The sequence below is a fragment of the Schistocerca nitens genome, chromosome 8 (genome assembly GCF_023898315.1).
Source record: "Schistocerca nitens isolate TAMUIC-IGC-003100 chromosome 8, iqSchNite1.1, whole genome shotgun sequence".
Lineage (NCBI taxonomy): Eukaryota > Metazoa > Arthropoda > Insecta > Orthoptera > Acrididae > Schistocerca > Schistocerca nitens.
Genome location: NC_064621.1, coordinates 259,236,365 through 259,261,720, shown reverse-complemented (window position 1 = coordinate 259,261,720; position 25,356 = coordinate 259,236,365). Strand labels below are relative to the sequence as shown.

The 25,356-nt window shown below is 39.5% G+C and overlaps 2 protein-coding genes across 4 annotated transcripts in view; one reads left to right on the top strand and one right to left on the bottom strand.

Moving 5' to 3' along the window:
* LOC126198504 (endophilin-A) overlaps positions 1-18,661 on the bottom strand; it is a 772,777-nt gene extending 754,116 nt beyond the window's left edge. For all 3 annotated transcript variants that reach the window (XM_049934884.1, XM_049934887.1, XM_049934883.1), the window contains exon 1: positions 18,481-18,661. The gene's annotated coding sequence lies outside the window, so the exon portion shown is untranslated. The remainder of the gene's footprint in view (positions 1-18,480) is intronic.
* A 119-nt stretch (positions 18,662-18,780) lies between these two features.
* LOC126198558 (arrestin domain-containing protein 17) overlaps positions 18,781-25,356 on the top strand; it is a 58,357-nt gene continuing 51,781 nt past the window's right edge. Inside the window, exons 1-3 of the mRNA XM_049934984.1 lie at positions 18,781-18,966; positions 23,514-23,666; positions 23,902-24,110. Coding sequence (XP_049790941.1) covers positions 18,852-18,966; positions 23,514-23,666; positions 23,902-24,110 — 477 coding nt within the window. The 5' untranslated portion in view covers positions 18,781-18,851. The remainder of the gene's footprint in view (positions 18,967-23,513; positions 23,667-23,901; positions 24,111-25,356) is intronic.

Genomic DNA, 25,356 nt, shown 5'->3' with positions numbered 1-25,356 from the left:
CATGTAAAGAAATGAGGTCTATTTATTTTAAATTATAATGCTCCATGCCCGCCTCTTCCATCAACGCCATCTCCAGCTAGCTAATAGCTTCGCCATCTAATACTAGCCCTCCACCGACTAAACGCGTGTGCATACACTAAGATGCAACACTCCGCAACGAACTTGGGACTCTTGTAATCTTTCCGTATTGGCAAAATAATTATATCGATCGCTGAGGACCCATAAGACTTACACTTCAGCCCCACACGGCTCATGACTTTCTCCCTACACCTAACACAGCCGCCGTGCGACTGCCCGATATCTCAAGTTCCAAGAAACTCCTGAACTTGCTTTAAACAATAATGCCCATCAGTCACACAGGCCTCGAACGGCAGAATGATTGTCATCTGACTTGAAAGAGGGCATCATCATCTCCACCTGCCGCAGATGGCACTTCTCGAAAGTCCTCGCAGCTACCAGGACATCTCGCATTATTATTTCCAGTTGTATGGTACTGAGAGGATACCTGACATTAGAAAATCTGTAGCCATTAAGCTAGTCTAGTGAACTTGGAACCCAGCATTTGGCACGCATTTTGAATTTCCTTTTCCGCTCACCTGATGCGGGTTGGGGAAATCAACCAATCAGACACCGGATTCAAAGCGAGCACACTTGACACATTGGGATCGCGGGTACTCCACCGGACAACAGTTACTGTGTCGCCAATAGCCAAGATCATGACCGAAGAGGAGGCTGATTTTCGAATGACACTCAAAACAACACTACACGCCCGTCGCAATCCAAATCATTCTACAATTCTGAAATCATTTTACAATTTTTGCCAGCGTATAACTAGGAAAGCGGGCGAACAAAATAACTGAAGTAGCCTCGTCTGATAGAAGCAGATATCGTGGATAATCAGCTTGGGCTCCGGAAAAATGTAGCAAGACGTCGGACAATACTGCCCCTACGAATTGTCTTAGGAAACAGACTGAAGAAAGACAAATATACGTTTTTTAGCATTTGTAGATTTAGAGAAGGCTTTTAACAATGCTGGAAACACTCTTTGAAATTCTGCAGGTGGCACGGAAACATAGAACTAAAAGTTATTTACAACTTATGCCGAAACCAAGCTACAGTTATATGAGTCGAAGTACGTTACACGGAAGCACTCGCTAAGAAGGGGACGAGACAGGATTGCAGTCGCTCCCAAATGTTATTTAATCTGTAGATCGAGCAAGCAGTAAAGGAAATCAAGGAGAAATTTGGAAAGAGGAAGTTCAAGGAGAAGAAATAAACGCTTTGAGGTTTGTCGATCACGCTGTAGTTCTGTCAGAGATGGTACAGAATGACTTGAAGACCAGTTGAAAGTAACTGATAGTGTCCGTAAAAAGAGGTTATAAAATGAAAACCAAGAAACGTAAAACAGGGGTAATGGAATGTAGTCGAATTAAATCAGATAGATCCGTACCCAGACTCTACAAAAGTTGCACAGGCCACATCAGTATTCAAGAAAGGCAATAGGAGTAATTCACTAAAATACAGGCCCATTTCATTAATGTCGATTTGGAGCAGGATTCTGCAACATATTTTGTGCTCAAACATTACGAATTACCTCGAAGAGAACGGTCTATTGACACGTAGTCAACACTGAATTAGAAGACATCGTTCTTGTGAAACACAACTAGCTCTTTACTCACGAGCAGTGTTGAGTGGTGTCGACAATGGATGTGAAATTGATTCCGTATTTCTAGATTTACGGATAGCTTTTGACAGTGTCAACTAAATACCTAGGAGTTGCAATTACGAACAATTTAAACTGGCAAGAACACATCGAAGACTGCATTTTATCGGCAGAATAGTTAGAAGATGCAACAGATCTACTAAAGAGACTGCCTACACTACGCTTGTCCGACCACTTTTGGAGTACTGCTGCGCAGTGTGGGATCCTTACCAGATAAGATTAACGGAGTAAATCGAGAAAGTTCGAAGAAGGGCAGCACGTTTTATATTATCGAGAAATAGGGGAGAAAAAGTCACGAACAAGATACAGGGTTTGGAACGGACATAATTAAAACAAAGGCGTTTCTCGTTGCGGCGGGATATTCTCACGACATTCCGAAAGCGAAAACGTGTAATTAGTAGAGTAGTCATGTAAATGCAAATGTAGACGACACTGACGGAACCAGATTAGAAAACAAGACACTTACAGTAGCCCAAGGATTTTGCTATTTGTCAGCAAAATAACTGACTATAGCCGGAGAAGAAAGGATGTAAAAAGCAGAGTGGGTATAGCATGAAAATCATTTCTGAAAAAGAGGAGTTCATTAACACCTACTGAAAATGTAAGTGTTAAGGAAGTCTTTTCTAAAGATATTTGTGTGGAGTGTATCCCTGCACAGAAGCGAATGGTGGCCAATAAACAGTCCAGACAAGAAGAGAGCATAATCTTTTGAAATGTGGTGCTGTAAAAGGCTGCTGAAAATTAGATGGGTGGATCGACCTGGAGACAAAAGAAATGTGTGGCGCGGTTGGACTAAAAGAAGCGACTAGTTAACGGGACACATCCTGAGGCATCAGGAAATTGTCACTTTCGTAATAAACGGAATTGGGGGGGGGGGGCTGAAAATTGTAGGAGACCAAGGGATGAATACAGTAAGCAAGTTCAAATGGTTGTAAGTTGCAGTAATGATTTGGAGATGAAGATGCTTGCACATGATAGACTAGGATGGTAAGCTGCATGAAATCAGACTTCGGACTGAAGACCACACCAACACTCTCTGCCGTGCACCAAACAGTGACTTGTGAAGTACTTTTGTATAAGGGCCGATCAAAAAGAGTTCCCGTCCGAAGGCCGTACAGTCAAGAACCCGTATGTCAATCACGCCAAATGGCCGTGAGCATTAATGTAACCATCCCACCGACACAGCAGACTTAAGATACCCGTCGGGTATAACACCGTGTCCTGCTGCGTGAAGAAGTCCGTTTAACTGCCTGCTGACATCCTCGTCCGACAATAATAGTCGATCATTCAAGGCCTTCTTTAATGGATCTAAGGCGTGATAATCGCATGGGGAGAGACCAGGACTACATTCTAACGACCCCGATGCCGACGGTAGCGTCACGACATTTGGGATATGGGAACGTGCTTTATCATGAAGCAGCAGCACCCTTTGTCGCTCACCTTCCCATAACTGTGGTTCTCGACAGACATATTATATAAAAAAAAAAAAAAAATGGCTCTGAGCACTATGGAACTCAACATCTGAGGTCATCATTCCCCTAGAACTTAGAACTACTTAAACCTAACTAACCTAAGGACACCACACACAGCCATGCCCGAGGCAGGATTCGAACCTGCGACCGTAGCAGTCACGCGGTTCCAGACTGAAGCGCCTAGAACCGCACGGCCACACCGGCCGGCAGACATATTATCCCCAGACACATTCTTTATCACCTGATGGATATCTACCGGTGTTGCCCTTTGGTGCCAAGAAAAGAATGAAAGTACGTTGGTCCTGTCTGGACGCTTTTGATAACAACGTCGCCACAGTTCATGTTTCTGAATTTACCGCACGCATCTCGCTTATATACCCGTCTCGGAGTCGCACTACGTTGCATAGGCGCTGCAGCAACGTCATCAAACGGAAACTTACTGATCGCTCCCTTATAGGTATAGATGATGGGAGAAGCTTCAACAAGCTACAATATATATATATATATATATATATATATATATATATATTCTGTTGAATTCCTTATTAAAAACCTGCAAACAAAGTCGAATACCACATAACGTTTTCGACTCAAAGAGGACTACGTGTCTTTCCAAACTAAGCGCAAGCTCTGACTGAACGAGAATACGAAGGGAAAGCGGCCGTGACCCTGTTAAGGGAACGATACTACCATTCGCCTGAGAGAATTGCTGAAAGGTTTATTCAAAATTTGGACTGGAGCACGATAAGCGTCAGGCCTTGAAAGTCAAATGAGCTAATGCGTCTGTCTCACTGAAGGCTGTAATCGGGAAGTGTTCAAGCGCTGTTTGCATTCGTGTGTATCGGGATTGGTGTCAACGGGGAAAAACGTCAATACATTTGGGGAGGAACGAGAAGGTTCAACAGTATATGTAAACATTTGTTAATAGAAGTATCAACAAGTTACACGAGTATTTGTTAATAGAAGTATCAACGGAACAGCCAGTCATTCAACAGAACAGTGACCAGCACCAAAACACCCCTCCTGATAATATCATGCTCTCCACAAAACACTCAAGCTATAGTTCAACATGTTTGCCGTCTTAGTCTTCAGTCCATGTAGTTAGAGGTTAAAAAACTTCGTCTAGCAACATCCACAAGCTGTACAGAAACAGCCCACCGTAAAAATCCGTTTTCTTGTGTGGTCGCATGAATTATTCAGATTTAAGGCCTGCTGAAAACGTGTGGGGCTTCACACAATGGGTACACATCGTCTTAGCTCGCCAGTCAAGCGGCCCGCAGGCCGGATCCTGTCCGCGATTACTTTCAGTCCGGTCCGCAGAAGAAATTCGTGGAGTGCGAGTGAGGCGCCGCAGAATTTTTCAAAGTAAGTTTTTAAGACAGTCATTGTAAAATGTCGTAAGTAAGGAAACGATGTTCATGACGCGTAAATAACGGTAAAACACAGGGTTGTCGTAGCGAGATTGAATATTGTAACCGCCAATTCCTCCAAAAACAAACGAAAATATACCTATTCAAAAAAGCAGATAAAAATTCAGTTGACGTCTTCCTGAGAGACAATCTCCATTCTTCAAAATTAACAATGTAAGTGTAGACCAGATGTTACTTGAATCCAATGAAATAGTATCGCCACAAATTGAGAGATATATACCAAATAAATGAACAAACGACGGAGCTGATCCTTCTTGGTACAGAAAACTTTTGCAGAAACAAAAACATGCCAAATTTAAACGGACACAGAATCGCAAGATTAGCTATCTTTTACAGATGGTTATAATAGTTTCCACAACGAAACTTTGTCTCGAAACCTGACAGAAAATCCAAAGAGATTCTGGTCGTGTGTGAAATATGCTAGCGGCAAGACACAGCCAATGAGCCTCCTCTACGCGATAGCAAAGGAAATACTATAGACGACAGTTGCTGCCAAAGCAGTGTTACTAAACACAACATTCCGAAATTTCTTCATCAAACAAGACGAAGTAAATATTCCAGTATTCGAATCAAGAACAGCTGCCGACATGAGTAATGTGGAAGTAGATACACTCGAGTAGTGAAGCAACTTAAAATCACTTAACAAAAGTAAGTCTTCCGGTCCAGGCTGTATACTAGTTAGGTTCCTTTCAGAGTATGCTGATACGATAGCTCCATACTTAACAATCATATGCAATCGTTCGCTCGACTCGACGAAAGATCCGTACCCAAAGCCTGGAAAGTTGCACAGGTCACACTAATATTCAAGAAAGGTAGTAGGAGTAATCCACTAAATTACAGGCTCATATCATTAACGTCGATATGTAGTAGGATCTGCAACATATATTGTGTTCGAACTTATGAATTACCTCGAAGAGAACGCTCTATTGACACACAATCAACACGGATTTAGAAAACATCGTTCTTGTGACAAACAACCATCTCTTCACTCACATAAAAAGTTGAGTGCTATTGACAAGGGATTTCACACTGTACCACACAAGCAGCTTGTAGTGAAACTGTCTGCTTATGGAATATCGTCTCAGTTAAGTGACTGGATTCAAGATTTCCTGTCAGATACGTCACAGTCCGTAATAACTGACGAAAAGTCATCGAGCAAAACAGATGTGATTTTTGGCGTTCCCCAAGGTAGTGTTATAGGCCCTTTTCTGTTCCTTGTCTATATAAATGATTTAGGAGACAATCTGAGCGGCCGTTTTAGGTTGTTTGCAGATGATGCTGTCGTTTGTCGACAAGTAAAGGCATCGGAAGATCAAAACAAATTGCAAAACGAATTAGAAAAGATATCTGTATGGTGCACAAATTGGCAACTGACCCTAAATAACGAAAAGTGTGAGGTCATCCACATGAGTGCTAAAGGGAATCCGTTAAACTTCAGTTACACGACAAATCAGTCAAATCTAAAGGCCGTATATTCAACTAAATACCTAGGAATTACAATCACAAACAACTTAAATTGGGAGGAACACGGCAAATGTTGTGGGAAGGGCTAACCAAGACTGCGTTTTATTGGCAGGTGTAATGGATCGTAAATAGTGTAAACCTTCGACTAAGGTGCGGCGAATAATTAATGCCGAGAGTAATATAAACTGTCTGCGAGAATTGGACGTTCCGTGCTATGGACGCATCTCTCTGGAATAAGTAACCAAAGAAGTATATTTGAGGCCTCTGTGTGAAGCGATTACAGAGATCGGACGTGTTTTACGTTGGAGAGATTTTGCTATTGTTGTGCTACGCTATTAAGCTACCTTGTGAATGTTTAGTTAGTCGGTGGCACAATAAACAAATTCAAGAAAATACGCATTCAAGGTGTTTATCAATTTATAAAAGATTTGACAAACATTCTTCACATATCACGTGACGTAGATCGATCGGAGGTGCAGTGTGGAATGATAGTGCGATCCTGCATCTTTTCACGGTCAATGTTCTTCGAGAGAATATCTCAAAAGCAATAAACTTTTCGTTGATAAAAAAAGTTAGACACATCAATCCATATGCATCATACAACATAGCACCTAGTTGTGCCGAACGATCTTCGAAGCGAAATAAACATTTTAGAGATTTCAGGTGGAGCAGTTCCGACGAGGAGTATCAGCGAGATCGACGCTGCGGACACATATCTATCTCTCTTGTGGTATTTAAAACCAAAGGCTTATATTCTTTAGCTTTTAAGAGACTGGAGATAAAATCTGGAAATCGTAACTAAAAATACCAAAAATAAGTAAGAAGCAGAAAATTTTCAAATAAATAAATAAAATTAAAATATAATACAGGACACTTAGAAAATGTATCACCAAAGAGACTGCCTACACTACGCTTGTCCGTCCTGTTTTAGAAAACTGCTGCGCGGTGTGGGATCCTTACCAGACAGGATTGACGTGGTACATCGAGAAAGCTGAAAGAAGAGCAGCACGTTTAGTATTATCGAGAAATAGGGGAGAGAGTGTCACTAAAATAATACAGGGTTTAGGATCGACATCATTAAAACAAAGGCGTTTTTCGCTGCGGCAGAATCTTCTCACGAAATTTCAGTCACCAATTTTCTCCTTCGAATGCGAAAAATTTTGCTGACGCCGACGCGCATAGGGAGAAACGATCATCATAACAAAATAAGGGAACTCAGAGCTAGCACGTTTTTTCCGCGCGCTGTACGAGATTGGAATAGCAGAATTATTGCGAAGGTGGTTCGATGCACCCTTTGCCAGGCACTTAAATGTAATTTGCGGAGTAGCCATGTAGTTGTAGATGTAGATGATTGTGTGAACAAAAAATTAATATACTCTCAAAAACGCGTGTTTTGGAGCGTAATTTGTTGGTGTGGTGTATATGTAAAAGGGTGCCATTCATGTCGATGCGTTACCGCATAAATATTAACCTTAAAAGTACGCCGCAGTTTTGGCTTCATGCGTCAAGAACGCTGCACGCTGCTATCACGTGACCTGACGAGGTAGCCCGCGAGCCTTTGGGGGGGGGGGGGGGGGGGGCGTTCATGAAACTGACTCAAAAGTCAATTTATCATTTATTTGCTAGTAGAACTCATGGACAATAATTTCCAAAGTTTTAATGATGAAATCGCATCCGAAGTGCCTGAAAATAATTAAATAAAATGTATGACGCGACCTTCCTGCCAAGCCCACTTCTCGAAGGAACGGTTCAATACTAGCTCTGCGAACAACGTTTCTGTGGATTACATGTACAAGGAGAGGCTTCCAAATTGTATACTGGATGTTGCAAAACCCACATACAGGCTTCTAGCTGGTCCTGAACTTCTACAAATGGTTTCGTGGCAAAACCCAGAAACCAAATGAGCCTTTAAATTCAATCATATGGAAACGATAAATTAAAACCACATTTTCGTCAGCTACAGTTGTGAGAATTGCAACTTATGATGCAGTTCTTGTGTTTAACGACGGGAACGTTGGGAGGATGAAGGTATTAGAGAGAATGGGCTTTAAGATAGCAAATTTCACTCAAGACATTTTGAGAAAAATTGATTTACACTCTCATCCGCAGCTGAAATGTCAGTTGAAGACCTGGTAAAGGAAAGAATGCGTAAAACAAGAAACCAGAAAAGAAACCTTGAAGGGAAAGAGGGCCCTGGGTACAAATCTAGGGCCTTCTGCAGACGTAACACGAAAAAACGTTATGTTAAACAATAAAATGCATTTCCTGATTTTTTTTTAAGTTTATGTACCTTTCTCTCTCCTATAAATAGTTTAGAAAATAGATTAAGGAAAGGCAAACCTACGTTTCTAGCATTTGTAGACTTAGAGAAAGCTTTCGACAATGTTGACTGGAATACTCTCTTTCAAATTCTAAAGGTGGCAGGGGTAAAATACAAGGAGCGAAAGGCTATTTACAATTTGTACAGAAACCAGATGGCAGTTATAAGTCGGGGGGCATGAAAGGGAAGCAGCGGTCGGGAAGGGAGTGAGACAGGGTTGTAGCCTGTCCCTGATGTTATTCAATCTGTAAATTGAGCAAGCAGTAAAGGAAACAAAAGAAAAATTCGGAGTAGGTATTAAAATCCATGGAGAAGAAATAAAAACTTTGAGGTTCGCCGATGACATTGTAATTCTGTCAGAGACAGCAAAGGACTTGGAAGAGCAGTTGAACGGAATGGATGGTGTCTTGAAGGGAGGATATAAGATGAACATCAACAAAAGCAAAACGAGGATAATGGAATGTAGTCGAATCGGGTGATGCTGCGGGGATTAGATTAGGAAATGAGACACTTAAAGTAGTAAAAGAGTTTTGCTATTTGGGGAGCAAAATAACTGATGATGGTCGAAGTAGAGAGGATATAAAACGTAGACTGGCAATGGCAAGGAAAGCGTTTCTGAAGAAGAGGAATTTGTTAACATCGAGTATAGATTTAAGTGTCAGGAAGTCGTTTCTGAAAGTATTTGTATGGAGTGTAGCCATGTATGGAAGTGAAAAATGGACGATAAATAGTTTGGACAAGAAGAGAATAGAAGCTTTCGAAATGCGGCGCTACAGAAGAATGCTGAAGATTAGTTGGGTAGATCACATAACTAAAGAGGAGGTATGGAATAGAATTGGGGAGGAGTTTGTGGCACAACTTGACAAGAAGAAGGGACCGGTTGGTAGGACATGTTCTGAGGCATCAAGGGGCCACAAATTTAGCAGTGGAGGGTAAAAATCGCAGAGGGAGACCAAGAGATGAATACACTAAGCAGATTCAGAAGGATGTAGGTAGCAGTAAGTACTGGGAGATGAAGAAGCTTGCACAGGATAGAGTAGCATGGAGAGCTGCATCAAACCATTCTCTGGACTGAAGACAACAACAACAACAACAACAACAACCACCTTTCTCTCAGAATCTATGAAGGCTAGAACTGCGAAATTTTGTACACTTATTTCTATGGATCCAATAAATGTTATCTCAAGAGAAAATTTCGAAATTCTAAATGTATGCTGATATATGGGCCAAAGCGCTTGGCATTTGGTGCTTACAGAGTAAGAATTAGAACTGTCTCAGAAGCAAATTCAGATATTCGCAAAATATGTACAATCAGCTACCGAGGAAATAAAATCAGCGCAGATTTAAAATATTGTTTCCTAAATTATAATACACAGGGGCGCCGGCTTTTAAAACTAAGTGTGGGTGCTCTGAATCACAGCTCACAAATGTTGGAAACAAACCCTCCTGAAAATACGAGGTACGATGAGAAAACAACGGAAATTTTTCTTTTTCTTAAAGAATCTTTACTTAGTCATCAACATCAACTTAGTTCCATTTACAATAATCCCCCACCCCACCCCCCCCCCCCTCCAGATAGAACACAACAGTGCCAGCGCATTTTCATTCGTGGAAGCACTTCTGTCTGCAACTCACTTTCATTATACAGGGTGAGTCACTAACTATTGCCACCTAGAATAGCTCAGAAAGTACGATAGTAGCTGAAAAGTTTGTGGGACAAATGTTGCATGGGACAACGGGGACCATAATATGACGTTGTTTATTTTTTTTATTTATTTATTTTTTGCTAGGTGGGGTCGCGTCAGAATGTTTTTTTTTATTTTTATTTTTAAATGTGATGCAATAGTTTGGTACTCGTTTTCTGATAGTGGCTATCGAGACGAATCCAATGGTGTTTAGCAGTAAGGTCTTTGAAGGTCAAAAAGGTGGCATGAACGTCCATTTACAGAAGGCAGTGCTACAATCTCTTATCATGGATTGAGTGGTATTCCTTATCACATCGGCATTTATCGAAGCACATACTCTGACAGTTCTCTCTCGCATATCTTCAGGTGTAGTTGGAAAGTCTTTATAATCAATGTCTTTTACGTATCCCCACAAAAAAAAATCCAGAAGCGTCAAGTCTGGCAAACGAGCCAGCCACGACACATCTCAGCGTCCAATCCAACGATCTGGGAATTGTCTCTGCAACTCATTTCTAGCCATCAGCGAAAAATGTGCCGGACACCCATCATGTTGATACCACATTCTGTACCTTGTTCCTAAGGGTAATTCTTCCAATAACAGACCTAATGTTTCTTGCAGGAATGTGGTATACTTCCTACCATTAAGATTTCCTTCGATGAAATAGGAGCCTATGGTTCTTTCCTCCAGAATGCCACACCATACTTTTCACCGACCACGGTTTTTGGTGTGCAACTTGCCGCAGCCAACATGGATTTTCAGTTGCCCAATAATGCATGTTATGCAAAATAACATTCCCATGGTTAGTGAATGCAGCCTCGTCAGTAAATAAATCCAAATTAATACATGTGTCATCCCTTTGAATCTGAAGTTGAGAACAATCGGCAGAATTCAGTGCGACGCATACAATCCGTACCAGTTGTTCTTAGTGGAAACTGATACGGTAAGGATGATATTTATAGCGATGCAGAACACGAGCAACACACACTACTCCGGCTCATGCCAGATTCCCTTGCGATTTGATGCGAACTAATACAAGGATCTCGAACCACCGTGGCAAGAGTACCAAGTTCCGTTTCCTCGTTAGTAACTTTCCATTGCCGGATATGTTACCGATGCGTTAAAGATCCAGTTGTTCTCAATTTATCTTACACATATTTAAATTAAGACATATAAGGTGAGTACGCTGATGATATCTTTCAGGGTATAAGTCTCTAGCTCTCACTGAATTTCGTCGGCATTCTCCGTAAATGAGAAGTATATCGACTTGTTTTTCGAAGGAATACATCATTCATATTTGCTTGGTTCGACGATATTAGTCTTACCGTTCCTATTAGTGTTGTATTGCGAAATCGCTAAGCACTCGAAAACACATATTACCTTTTCGACTGTAACCAATAAAATAAATATTCAAAACAGCTGAACACGCAGACATAAATCAGGTACATGTGTACCAACAATATAAAAAATTTGAAAATCAGATGCATATTTTTTGATAACATGTCGTACAGTTTCAGGCATTTTAGAACGAGCAACACTTGATAAAGGTAAACAAACTATTATTTATTAGGTTTCTTTTTCCACATTAGTAATTAATACAAAAATAAATACACAATCCACATAGAACTATTTTACTCTTTCAAATCTTTCTGTAATTTCTAATTCTCACAAATGAAAGTGTGTTCCTAGAACAGTGGATCGTTTGATGAAATGTTCAACACAGCATCAAAGTTCAAGTTTTTTACTTCTTGTTTATGGATATGCATTATAACGTTATTGTTCGATTTTCTTGCTTCATGGTTTTGCGAACGTACATTTTTAATCTAAGCGCCGAGAAAGAACGTTTTGCTATACATGTAGAAACTGGTATACTTAAAGCGATCTTTATCAATTTCATCACCTCTGGAATCAATTCGTCGACGTGCATATTTGAGGAAAAGAGGCGCGCTAGTAAATCTTCCATATTTCCAACGAAACAATTTTTAAATTTACAAACATCTAACATATTTCTGCGCAAAGTTAATGTTTCTGGGTAAAGTCATCCTTATGAAATTCCATTACATAACAGTAATATTTAGTTTTGGAAAGAACAAATATTTCCATTTCTTTGAGATGAGACATAGCAGCTTTAAAAAAATCGATCCTCGAAACACTGAATCAAAATATCTAAAAACTCAAAATTAAATCCCTGGTAATAGTCACGGGCGCTGTCGAAAGCACAGGGTAGAGCGCCGTCAACAAGTTCTTGAGAAATCTTCCGAACTTTTGGAAGTTTCGTATCTTCGACATCAAAATTTTTGGTCACTACCAAGCAAGCACTGCATACTTCATCGAAACTTCTACATTTATATTCCGCAAGCCACCCAGCAGCGGTGTGTGGCGGAGGGCACTTTACGTGCCACTGTCATTACCTCCCTTTCCTGTTCCAGTCGCGTACGGTTCGCGGGAAGAACGACTGTCTGAAAGCCTCCGTGCGCGCTCGAATCTCTCTAATTTTACATTCGTGATCTCCTCGGGAGGTGTAAGTAGGGGCAAGCAATATATTCGATACCTCATCCAGAAACGCACCCTCTCGAAACCTGGACGGCAAGCTACACCGCGATGCAGGGCGCCTCTCTTGCAGAGTCTGCCACTTGAGTTTGCTAAACATCTCCGTAACGCTATCACGGTTACCAAATAACCCTGTGACGAAACGCGCCGCTCTTCTTTGGATCTTCTCTATCTCCTCCGTCAACCCGATCTGGTACGGATCTCACACTGATGAGCAATACTCGAGTATAGGTCGAACGAGTGTTTTGTAAGCCACCTCCTTTGTTGATGGACTACATTTTCTAAGGACTCTCCCAATGAATCTCAACCTGGTACCCGCCTTACCAACAATTAATTGTATGTGATCATTCCACTTCAAATCCTTCCGCATGCATACTCCCAGATATTTTACAGAAGTAACTGCTACCAGTGTTTGTTCCATCAGCTCGTGATAACTTCACATCTCTGACACGATTAATTCTGTCCATGGCTTTGTGTAATTTTGTCCATGGGTTTGTGGAGTCGTACACAGGAATTTTGCAAGAAAGCATTCAAAGTTTCAACTGGTTCTAAAATTTTTGCTAAGAAATGTAGTGACAAAGATAAATTCAAAAGAGCACAGAAAGAAACCTTTAGCGTTAGCACCGGCACAGGATTTTTCGAGCTGCAGTTCTTCGAAAAACAAAGTTAACTGTTCGTAATTCTGGAAAGTACTTTTAAACGAATTCTGGAAAGTGCTTTAAAACGAACTTGTTCTATGACGGTTGATTGAAAAGTAATGTTCAAATGGCTCTGAGCACTATGGGACTTAACTGGTGTGGTCATGAGTCCCCTAGAACTTAGAACTACGTAAACCTAACTAACCTACGGACATCACACACATCCATGCCCGAGGCAGGATTCGAACCTGCGACCGTAGCGGTCGCGCGGTTCCAAACTGTTGCGCCTACAACCGCTCGGCCACTATGGCCGGCGAAAAGTAATGCCTCCACCTTCATTAATTGGGGTTGGTTGGGTATATTTTAATAAATCAAACGCAGAAATAATCCTTAGAATGTGATCTTTAATTACCATTATTCACTTTTCCACCTAATCACCAACAAAGTGAATACATTTCTGCCATCGAACAAGTTTACAAGTTTTCTGAAGCCGTCACGGAATAAGTTGATATTCTGTTTCAGTAGTCACAGTCTCACAGTTCTCTCAACGTCTTCATCAGAAGCATAATGATGACCCCGCACATCGTCTTTCATGATCGGGATCAGATGGAAGTCAGACTGTGTTAAATCTGGACTGTATGGAAGATGCCGTGCGATGGTGAAATTCAGTCTCTGAAGTTCTGTGGTGGCACGTGAAGTGTGTGGTTTGGCATTGTCATGCTGCAGGAAAATATTTCCCTTTTCCTTTCACATCAACACAATCACCATAAACCGCTTTCATTCTCTGATGAATCTCCTTTGGGGTGACACTTTCTGCTCTCAGGAATTCAGTGTTGCTTAAATCGCATTGACCGACAGTCTGCACAAGGGTTCCATACATTACAGTTTACACTGTTACAACACAACCGTTTAATGCTAAGGCTTCCCGCCAACTGGAGCTGTAGAGAACAGGCTACAGAACAAACCAGTACCTGCCGCATACCAATGCTGCCAACTGTTGAAGAGTTTCGAAGGTGGAGGCATTACTTTTCAGTCAACCCTCTTACAACATCCCATGACACGGCAAAAAGGTCAAAGATCTGTAGAACGAATAAAAATAGCACTTTGGTGTAGCTTGCAGAGACTCCAAATATATCGGTAATCGATTGACAGACCCGCGCACGAAACTGATGAAGTCTTTCACATTTGGAAGATAGTCTCTCACAGTGGTCACATTTTGCATTGGCCCTCGGGTCTCATGGCTGAAAGAATGGCCCAAAGAGTGACCATGCAGAATTCGCGGCTCAGTTTCTCTGCTTTTTGCTTGCATGTCCTCCCCCCCCCCCCCCCCCCACACACACACAAAAAAAAAGGCCGACGGTCATATCTGCCGCTAACTCAGTAACTATATATCTACATGACTTGATATCTAGAGAGAAACGAGATAGAACATCCATTAAAATTGTCAAAAATACTTCAACTCTAGTAGATTCAGTATTACAGAAGCCAAAATTTAATTAATTTAAAAATGATTATCACTGACACATTGTAAACAAACTAAAACTTTATCTTGTTGACATACGTCGTTAGTTTCATCCACAATTATCAAATAATATTGTAATGTTTTAAAAATTTAATTGAATTGTGTAAAGCCTCGTTACCGATAATAGAATCCACTTCAAGTTTTTGTGTCGTAAGAACGCTGTCTGTACTTTGTACGCCTAAGCCAAGAGGTTAAATCCGAGTTACCTTCACCAACTAACTCTACCAATCCACCAATTATAATTTTCATGTGTGTGACCACGGACTGCCATCCCATACACCACTGAGATAACGCAGTGAAGATAAAATTCTCAGCAGAGCTGCTCTTGCATACTTCATTTCTCCCTCATAAGCCTTGGACATTAAACACTGCATGTTCACATGACGACACAGAGGCATAGCGACGATCTTTCTTTCCACGAACAATACGAGACTGGAACAGAAGGGAGAACCGATAGAGGAACTCAAGGTACCCTCCGCCCCACACCATCAGGTAGCTTGCGGAGTATGGATGTAGATTCGACTTTTCATGACAAGCACAAATTTCTAACGCATCGTTCCAACAACAAAAACCGTGTTCAATGACTGGTTTTATCACATCTAGCGGAACGTTCTAAAATTTTCGGGACCTTTCTGCGAGAGAGTAGCTCTGAGCACTTGTCCATTGTTCGGGAGGAATGATTGTGAGAACCGCTAGACCGTGCTTCCATGGGCCAACGCGAGAGCACGTCAGCATTGACATAAATGACAACTTTGAATTTTCCCCAATTTTACCGTTTTTCTTATTTATTCTATTTTACTTTCCTTTCTCAACTTGTGTGGGTGCTGAGCACCCCAAGAAAACTCTTCGGGGTGCGCGAGCGCCGGAGCGCCCATGGGGCGGGTGCCGCCGATGATAATACAGCTAAACCTTGGCCCAAAAGTTGAGCACCACGGCATTGTGGCGTTGAAGGCAACGAATCTTTGCCTACACCAGATTTGTTCAACATCCAATGACATCTTCAATACCACTGTAAAAGTGATCCACGGATGAATAAAACCACTATTTTCACCACCACTTCCCATGAACTAAATTACCCAATGTGTAACACGGGTGCCGGTACCTACATTTTACAGCTTGGCATTTTTCACGAATAAAAATTATTGAAACAAATGATAACTGCCAAGAAGACCTTCGGGGCGCATTAACATAAAAATTACCTGTTAGCCACACAGCGACACTGGATATGAGAACTAACGAATCTCGAATTGAATCTGGAGGACATGTAAGGACCGTGTGAAAATAGGTGTAAAAAAAAAAAAAAGTACGCTTTAATTATTTCTTTTTCTCAAGTTCGTAAGGCTACAAAGTTAAAGCAGATCTACAATGATACTTGCTATAACTTGGAATGTTTTAAAAAAAACACTCATGCCCGGAAACAACAGATTTGCAACAGTATATACAAATTAATAGCACACACTATCGAAAAGCTATAAGCCGCTGCGCAGAACTCTCGTATTCATTTTAGATGTACTATGCCGCAAGAAAACTTTTCAATCTAAATCTGAAACTCTAGTTTGTACTCGACATTTTTTAACTTGTGAAGAAAGTCTAAATTACAACAACCAGAATAGTGTTCACCTTCCTGTACAATGACCACGATCGTTATCCAAGTGCAAATGGGTTTTCTTTGCAGTGCTCACTGAGCGAATGAACCAGTTCCTTTTTAATAAGTATTATCAACCGCACATCGCATGATGAATCCTATGTTAAAAAATGGAGTAGTTCATTTTGGAAGCTTCAAGAACGGCCTACCGAAAGTTCCATAACGCCATTTATCAAGCTGCAGTTTCTTTCTGGTCAGTCTGCTAACTGTTTTGTACACTAGCACATACCATATATCGTGGAAAACGATGGCTACTTGGTAGGTATTCCATACAGAATACTATAACGTCTAGTTCACTAGTTCTGGATCAAATTGTAAAAGGTAGGTCAATAATTTACAAACAAATGGCGAGCTCTGGACGATTATCAAGGAATGCTGGAAAAAATTTGAGTGGTATCTGGTAAGTACAAAAACATTTCGCAGTCGATCGTGGTAGTTTTCGTATCAAGGAGGAAGTACTTCTCTGCATTATTTACGGCACGTTTGGTGGCCCATAATCTCTACGCTTGATAACTGTTTACCCGTAAATACAATCAAAAAATTCCAAAACATATCGATATAATTTCATTGGTAAATTTCTCACACAGCGCTTTTTCATTCAATTTCCGCCTTTGAACACAACAACGGGGCGTGCAACCGTCGAAATTTCGGCTGTCCTGTAACCTGTTTGATCAGAGTTGTTGCGTATTGTCATTCATTGCTACCAGTTGTATGTAGCCAAGACAGAAATACTGGTTTCGATCTCTCTCCTGTTGACCGACATTAAATAAAAGCAAACCATATGTAACTACATCAATAGTGCTCTGCTGGGGCCTGAACCTGCTGTCACTGACCCCAAGAAATTCCAAAAGGATCTAAACTGAAACGTGGAATCCTGAAAATGAATGTAATAACCGTTTCTTTAATTGTCACTGTTAAAGTCGATCACCAAAACCAATGAGGTGTCACGAGCAACAAAATTAAATCTGTTATGGCTCGAGATTTCCATCAGGCGCTTCACGTTCCTCAACTATAAAAGATGAAACCATATTTTTCAGATTCACTTCGCTTGGTAGGCTGCTAGTTTCTGGATACGACTTTAAGAGCAGTTCTTGCGATTTTGAAGCACACACTTTTTCAGACATTGATTAACATCTGCCCAGCTGCATCAAGGGCTGAACAGCCTCTGAGAAGCTGAATGATGCGCTATCAACGAAGATGTCTTATCTGCCGCTGACAGCTGCTGTCGATAATGGGGAGACAGAAGAGCCAGCAGATCTTACGCAACAGTTGGTAATCAAATATACTAAGTACCATATCGAATAAACGTATGTAACATCGCAGTATACGTAACTCACCAGAATGAGTGAGACTATATTCCATGTTGCCAAGAGTTTGCAACTGTTCCAGAGCAAGAGAGGGAACAGAATTGACATTTAAAATGTGGAACTATTGACTTATCTGTCATCATTTACTGCGTTGCAGGAAGCACTCTCGTGTGGTAGCAGAGACAAAATATCTACAAAGATTCTGTTGTAAAACACAAGCAATTCTATCCAAAAAGCTGTACTGGAGGCAGTCAACCACCAGGTATCAACAGTCATATTAATATACTACATCAAAGAGATGATAAGTCTTTCCTTTTTTTTTTGTTTACTACATATTCTTCAACTACTGACAGAAGAAAGGTGTGCTTATACCAGCATGTGAAACGTTTTTACGGCGTCTGAATGTAAACTATGTATTTAATTAACGTATTATCTTTACTATTGCATCTACTGTGCCCGCTGACAATGTGCTGCGTTGTTAACACCATAACATATTTGTTTATCCTTGTTAAATCAACACGTTTTGTGTATCGTTACATATTAGTCAATCCTACTTTAGGATGTAAATGGTTTTAAGTTTGACATTAGATCTTTAGCTTTGGCTACCAAATCTGATTCAACAGAAATATTATTGCAGAAAAAAATATTTAAAAATCGCCTGAGCTATACAAACCATCCGTCAATATCATAGGGCTGAGACAGATAATATAAGGTCCAAACGCTTACCGACAAATGATTAATCAGCACAAATTTCTTCTTAACGAATGTCAACAGAAGTATTCCTTAACGGCGAAATCCTCGACGTATCAGATCTCCGGCAGTTCACTCTTTGAAAACAAACTTAACTATATTTAATACGCGGCACTTTGTTGTCGCCTACCTCTGAGACTTCAACAAATCAACTAACGAAAACAAGATCTGTACGCTTTGTATCATACCACTACAGAATATCGACCATTCCTTATTCACATATTTTGAAAGTCGTTGTCGAACATCGTCGATTAAAATCGATAGTATCGGTAAACGAAAGCTTGCAGGGGAGAGTGGGTGGTACTGTGGCAGTGTTAATTTGTGTCGGAAGGCGTATTGTATTTAAAATGGGTTTAAAGAAACTTCAGATAGTTTTTGATAACCCGTGGTCAACATATTACAGCGGGCAGCCAGTTTCTGGAAGACTTATCATTGATGTCGATTCTCCTAAAAAAATTAGAGGTAAATGACGGAAGGCGTGCCTTCGTGTCATTCTGATGACTGTATGTTTATAAATAGGCATTAGTATGTGTTTTGTGTATACAAGTCTCGTTGGTCTAATTTGAAAATTTATTTTATTTACACGTTTCTGCCTATGTTTTGCCTATCATATATGTGGGACACAGCTACTATTACATTTACTATTTGAAATAATAATAATAATAAGTAGCAATTGAAAATTCGTTCGAAGTATTCATAGCGGCACAATATTGAATTCACATAAGAAGTTGTTCATAGTATAATCGCACCTAGATAACCAAGAGGCTTTAACATGTGACCTAATTATTCCTTTGCCGTCAGGTTTAGTCATGTTAAGTTATTAATTTCGTGACCGTGGACATTTGTAATTAATTGTTTTTGTATGGACCACGACCTACAGTTAGAAAATGATAACGAATTGATAATTGATTGCCGGTTTCAAGCACTGCTGTAAATGTTCTTACTGATTTAAAATTTCGAACTCGGGAACTCCGAGAATTCTACACAGAGATAGTTGAACAATACAAAACGACAATGCAACAAAACTTTCTGTTACACCCCACCTGTTGCTACGGATAAAATGAATAATTTTGAAAGGCAGAATTTAATGGCATATGGACGTCACAGTTTTATTCCAAGTTAATACATTTTTTTTAATTAAGAGGCTCTGTCTACGCACATGAGCCATATATCAGTTCACTGTAATATCACAACCTTTACTTTGCATTAACATTCGTTTGCTTCACCAACTCATAACCAGGTTATCACATTCCATTTTAATATGGATCTCTGGCTATGCTAGACATCAGTTTGTCACCACAAACAAGATTATGGAGGGGGGGGGGCAATATCACAACTTTAAGCAATGCATCACTGCATGTTCTATAAATCATGTGCTCAATTTTCAGGGGCACTAAACTGTCGATTTTACCTGGGCAGTGATACTCTGTCAGTCATTGTAAATGTTTCCCAGTGATGTTGGTAGGTACTTACACGTGTTCAAACTGTTGCTGCAGTTATTGTCATAAAAACACCTCGTTACATCTTGTTTACATTTCTTCATTTGTCTTTCAGGTTGTATGTGACCCTTTTTTAAGTTCCTTCCCTTTAACATAGCTCCTTTTATATTTTTCTATTATTCCGTAGTCCTCTTATGATTTCTATTTATGGATGCTGAGACACTTATTTATACTTGCAAAAGGTAGCTCTGCTAATAATTGGTGAGACCACACTTAATTAAAAATTACTGAACAGAAAGTGAATCAACTGTAGTAGATCCCTTTGTCCAAGCACAACAGTCTCAAATCATTTCATTGGGCTCATATATGAATGGACTGCTCATAAACCCCTCTAAACAGAGAGCGTGACAAACCAAAATCTTCTATGTTCTGGACAAAATATTAATTATTAAATGACAATACAGACAGTAAAATTGTGAAACCTGCTGGCATGTGATGAGCATGCAGACTGATTACAGGCTCTAAGATTCATAAGCAGCCAAGCCTCGGCTGAGGCTGATGTGAGTATGCTGAATCAACTGACTATTCATATGTCAGAGTAGAAAAATCTTTCATCAGTTTGAAAGTGTCTTCCGTAAGTCGTCTTTTATCAGTTTGAAATTGTCCCCTTAAGTTACCTTCGTAATCAGTCAAGGAGTATTTCATGAAGGACTGAAGTAAGTGGTATAATACTCATGTATAGAAAGTGGTGATAAAGGTAGTGGAAAATCTCTCTGACAATAATCTTTTGACATCACTCAAATTGGGTTTCATAGAGGTTGCTCCATAGAGAAAGCAATATATGAGCTCACAAACTCAGTCCTGGTAGAACTAAAGAAGGAAAATTAACCTTTTAATGTTTTCTTTGATCTTGTAAATATCTTCAGTTGTGTATGTTGTAAAATTATACTTGGGAAGCTAAAATGGTATGGCAATAAAGGCTTTCCTTTCATGTATGGAGTCATATCTTAGCAACAGAAAACAGTGTACGATATTAATAAATAATCCCACAGGAATGGGAAACATTAAATATGGTGTCTCATAAGGTTTGGTGTTTGGTCTGCTACTGTTCTTGACCAATGTAAATGACATTCCACTGAAATTTTCAAACACTATGTCACTTTAAGTCTCCGCCACATCAACACCACTGGATGAATATAATGTGAAGTTATGAGTGATTTTTTTTTTTTTTTTTTTAAACAGACTAAAGTACAGATCAGCCTGTCACCACAACCAGGGTTCTTTTAGTGTCACATTTGTTGGCTGTCACTTTCCAACCTAACGTAGACCTCAGGCAAAGCTACGGATCAGTCTGTCACAACAGCTGTTTTTTGCCAAATTTGTTGGCTTTGCTTACTCACAACTAAACTCTTACCTTTCAAACTAACCTATACCTTGGGCTAAGCTATAAATCAGGGTGTCTCTACAACCAGCTTTAATTTTGTTTCTTTCAAATGCATTGGGTTCTCCAGATAACAACAAAACTGTGAATATAGATACCGAAAGGTGTGGTGACAGCAGCCATTAACGGTACGTCACTTGCCAAAGCCGACAACTCAATTAATGTGATTATCAAGTTGCAATTTTGCAAAGCCACATATGTGATATTGTGAGAATAGCTAAATAACTATAATTCTTGTTGTTGTGCCTTGGTTATGCATATTGCATTCAATGAATGGTTTATGTTCACCATTTTGTTGAAGTTCTGAGTCAAACCAGATGGATGGTATTAGAAGGTTAGGATAAAATACATCTATACTATCAGCAGCTCTACTGCCATGTGGATGTTGGCATTTTGTTTCTGTTGGGTGTAGTCAGTCAGGTGATAGTATATGGTAAATGTTGAGAATCACTGAATCTAATGACTTGTTTTGGTGGAAGATATGAATTGACCACTTTTAATTTTTCATGGAGAGCCTGAGATTGATGATATTGATCTGGCTGTTACATATCATAAGGTTGGTTACTTTTTTCAAGTTTATTTATTGTATTTTATGTTTTTTGGACTATGACAAGATTTCTTGGAAAATTGTATTGTATTCCAATATTATAGTGTGCTTGCGAGTTGACAAAGCTAACAAATGTGACTGGAGGAAAACTAGCTGTGGCAACAGACTGTTCTGCAATGTAGCACAAGGTCTAAGTGAGGTTGGAATGTTAGTTTGTTGAGAGTTGGTGAAGCCAACAAATATGACTGGGAGGAGACTGGTTGCGGTGACAAATCGATCATTAGCATAGCCCGAGGTCTAGCTTAGGTTGAAATGATACAGTTTGGTTCGTATGTCACCAGAGGACCTGGCCATGGTGATGTGTAGTGTAACCCAATGATCATTTCAAAAACTTTATGGGGCATTTTTAGAATATGACAGCACTCTGTACAATATATTGCATTATGCTGCCATTTAATTTCATACACTGACATCATGATGAAGTTTATCAAACACCATTCTCTCATTGGTTCTGCCATGTTGCCTAATCATCCATATCATCATCATTCAGCATGTTTACTTCCCGTCATTCACTGCGCGAAAATTACATGTCACAGCAGGCAACGGAAAAGCCGTTTGTACATGGTAACTAATTTTTGAAATATCTTTCATATTCTCCTGCAATGGCATTATCCATACCATTTCTGGCGCAGACTTCTGTTTGACATTATCTTATGTTGTTTCACCACATTGTATCATGTTTGCTCTTTACTCTCAGTAATCATTGTTATATCAGCAGAGATTGTGCATCTAACGTTTCTGAAATGTGTATATTTATCCAGAACTAAATTAAACTGAAGTGAGTCGAGGAAGGCTAGCCATCACCTTGTTTACAGTCTGTACAGATTTCATCAATGGATTTCACTTTGGATGTTCATTTTATAAAAGCCTGGTAGGTTAGTCCTTTGATATTTCTACCTTCTTTGAGATCTTCAATCTGTTAAAGGTTTCATAGGTACTTTTTGAAGTCGGCAAACATGGCAAATCAGCTGATGCCTCTGCAGCATTTTCTGAAGCTTGCTTGGTATTAACCAGTCATTTGGTCTGTATGTTGTAATTGGTGTGAGAAAGCTTTCAGAATTTGCCAGTGATTCACAAAATTCAGAAGCTTCTGTGCCTCGTGTTCACAGTAAATGTATCAGCATACTTTTTCAGTTATGTTAGTTATTACAGTTTCTCTGATGCGAATGTATGCCTTCACTTCATGAGGTTTTCCCTCCTGACACTAGCAGTAATGCTGCCATTCCCAGGTGCTTTACGGTTTCCAGGCAGTCAGATGCTTGCTTTTTATTGGGGACTTCTGAGTAAAGCCTAAGAAAAGGTTTTTCAAAGGGCAGATTTTCATTGGATGGGTCACAGTTGAGTATGTCTTTATTGTACTAAGCAGAAGTGTGCATTTGCCATAAAATAATTTTATCTGTTATGTTTAATACTGTTTCTTGCTAATCAATATATTTGTCTTTAGTATACGTGAAAGTGTTTTTATTACACATGTAGATTTTGGAAATTGAAATGTGTGCCACATATATATCTTCTTTTTCAGCAATTTCGATTCAGTTCAAGGGTGAAGCATGTGTGAAGTGGGATGAAATGAAAACAAGAAAAACTAATGAAGGAAACACAACGAGGGAAACGATTGTGTATACGGCACAGGAGAATTACTTTGAAAACAAATTCAATTTGGTTGGTGGAAGTGGTCAGTAAAGTACAAATAACTTCTAAGCTGCACTTCTATAGCTCTTTGCTGCAGACCTCATGCTCATTAATAAACGATTATTACACAAGTTATATTTTTATGTTAACCTTTTTATATCCTTGCCATAGTTGAAAATCTTGTATAATAGCAATTGTATAAGTTGTAATGTTTGTGTGATAACATAATTCAGTTGTAGCAGTTGCTCGTTAACTGCATATTTCATTTTAATTTTCAGGTGAGATGATAATTGAGCCTGGAGAGAAGATATACCCTTTTAGCACACATTTACCACCTAACTTGCCATCCTCGTTTGAAGCTGAATTTGGTTATGTAAGGTATACTGTGAAAGCAGTACTGGATCGTCCCTGGAAATTTGATCAAGAAGTGAAATCTGCATTTACAGTGATTACCCCTTTGGATTTGAATACACATCCTACAGCCAAGGTCAGTTATTCCTGCATATAAAAAATTTGTACTTCATTCAGTTGATAGAGCTACAGCAAGCTAATAATGGAAACAAGATTGTGTTTGTGGCGTCTCTGATGAGAAAAGTAAGAGTGGGAGATGAAAAGTTCTTGGCTTACTACAGAGACAACATTGATATCTTCTTTTTTTTCCCCCAACCAAAATTTATCATGAGGAGAAGGAGAAATGTGTTCCTTAATTTTCAAAGGTTAAGAAATTAATGTTTGGATTCAAATACGGTTGTAATTCTCTTGAAGGTGATGCATGTGGATGATGTGACAAAACTGCAATCAATGAAAATATCAATAAATGTGTGAAACAGATGGTACTGTAGATAAATAAGCTGAAGAGTACGAAAATATCAATAAATGTGTGAAACAGAAGGTACTATGGATAAATAAGCTGTAGAGTACATACATTACATTTCACATGGGAAACTGAGAAAGTAATTTGCAAAAGGAGTGTTGCATTTTCTGAATGACTGAAAGGAACTGATAAATGAATTCCTCGGCTATTTTGAGACCTTTGTGAGAAGAATCAAACTAATGTTATGTTCCAAATTGTTTCAATGGATGGCATGCATCCACCACTTTCTGTGAAAACAAAACAGCAATGAACCAGAGTGTGAAAGTCGGCCCAACAAAAATAGGTGAAGTTGATTTAATATGCTGGAAGGGTTATATCCAGTATTATCTGGCATGAAAAAAGCATTCTTTGTATTGATTTTGCTGCAAAAGGTAAAACAAGAACTGACAAATACTGTGCATGACTTCTGAACCACCTGAATGAAACAATAAATGAAAGGTGGCATATATTACAAAACAAAAAACCACATAGGTACTCGACACCGGGAGAAATCAAAATGTGTTGTATGAATTGTTAAAAAATTCAATCTGTTCATCAGATTTGGCATCTTATGGTATCTGTTTATATCTACAGTTAAAGAGAATTGTGGGTGGAAAATATTTTGAGTGCAGTGAGAAAACTATGACTGCTGTATATGGTGCATTTTATAGACTTCCTTTTGTAACACTTAAGAGAACCAATCCAATGGATAAATGACGGAAAAATGAATTGACCATAAAGTTGATTACAGTGAAAAATAAGTTGTTTTTACTGTAAAAAAACAGCAGTCTTTTAATACCAGTTCAGTAGTGTTTCACTTTTTCTGGCAGAGGGCGCATGTTAAATTGAAAGTAAACATAGTGATCTGGAAAGTTTTTGG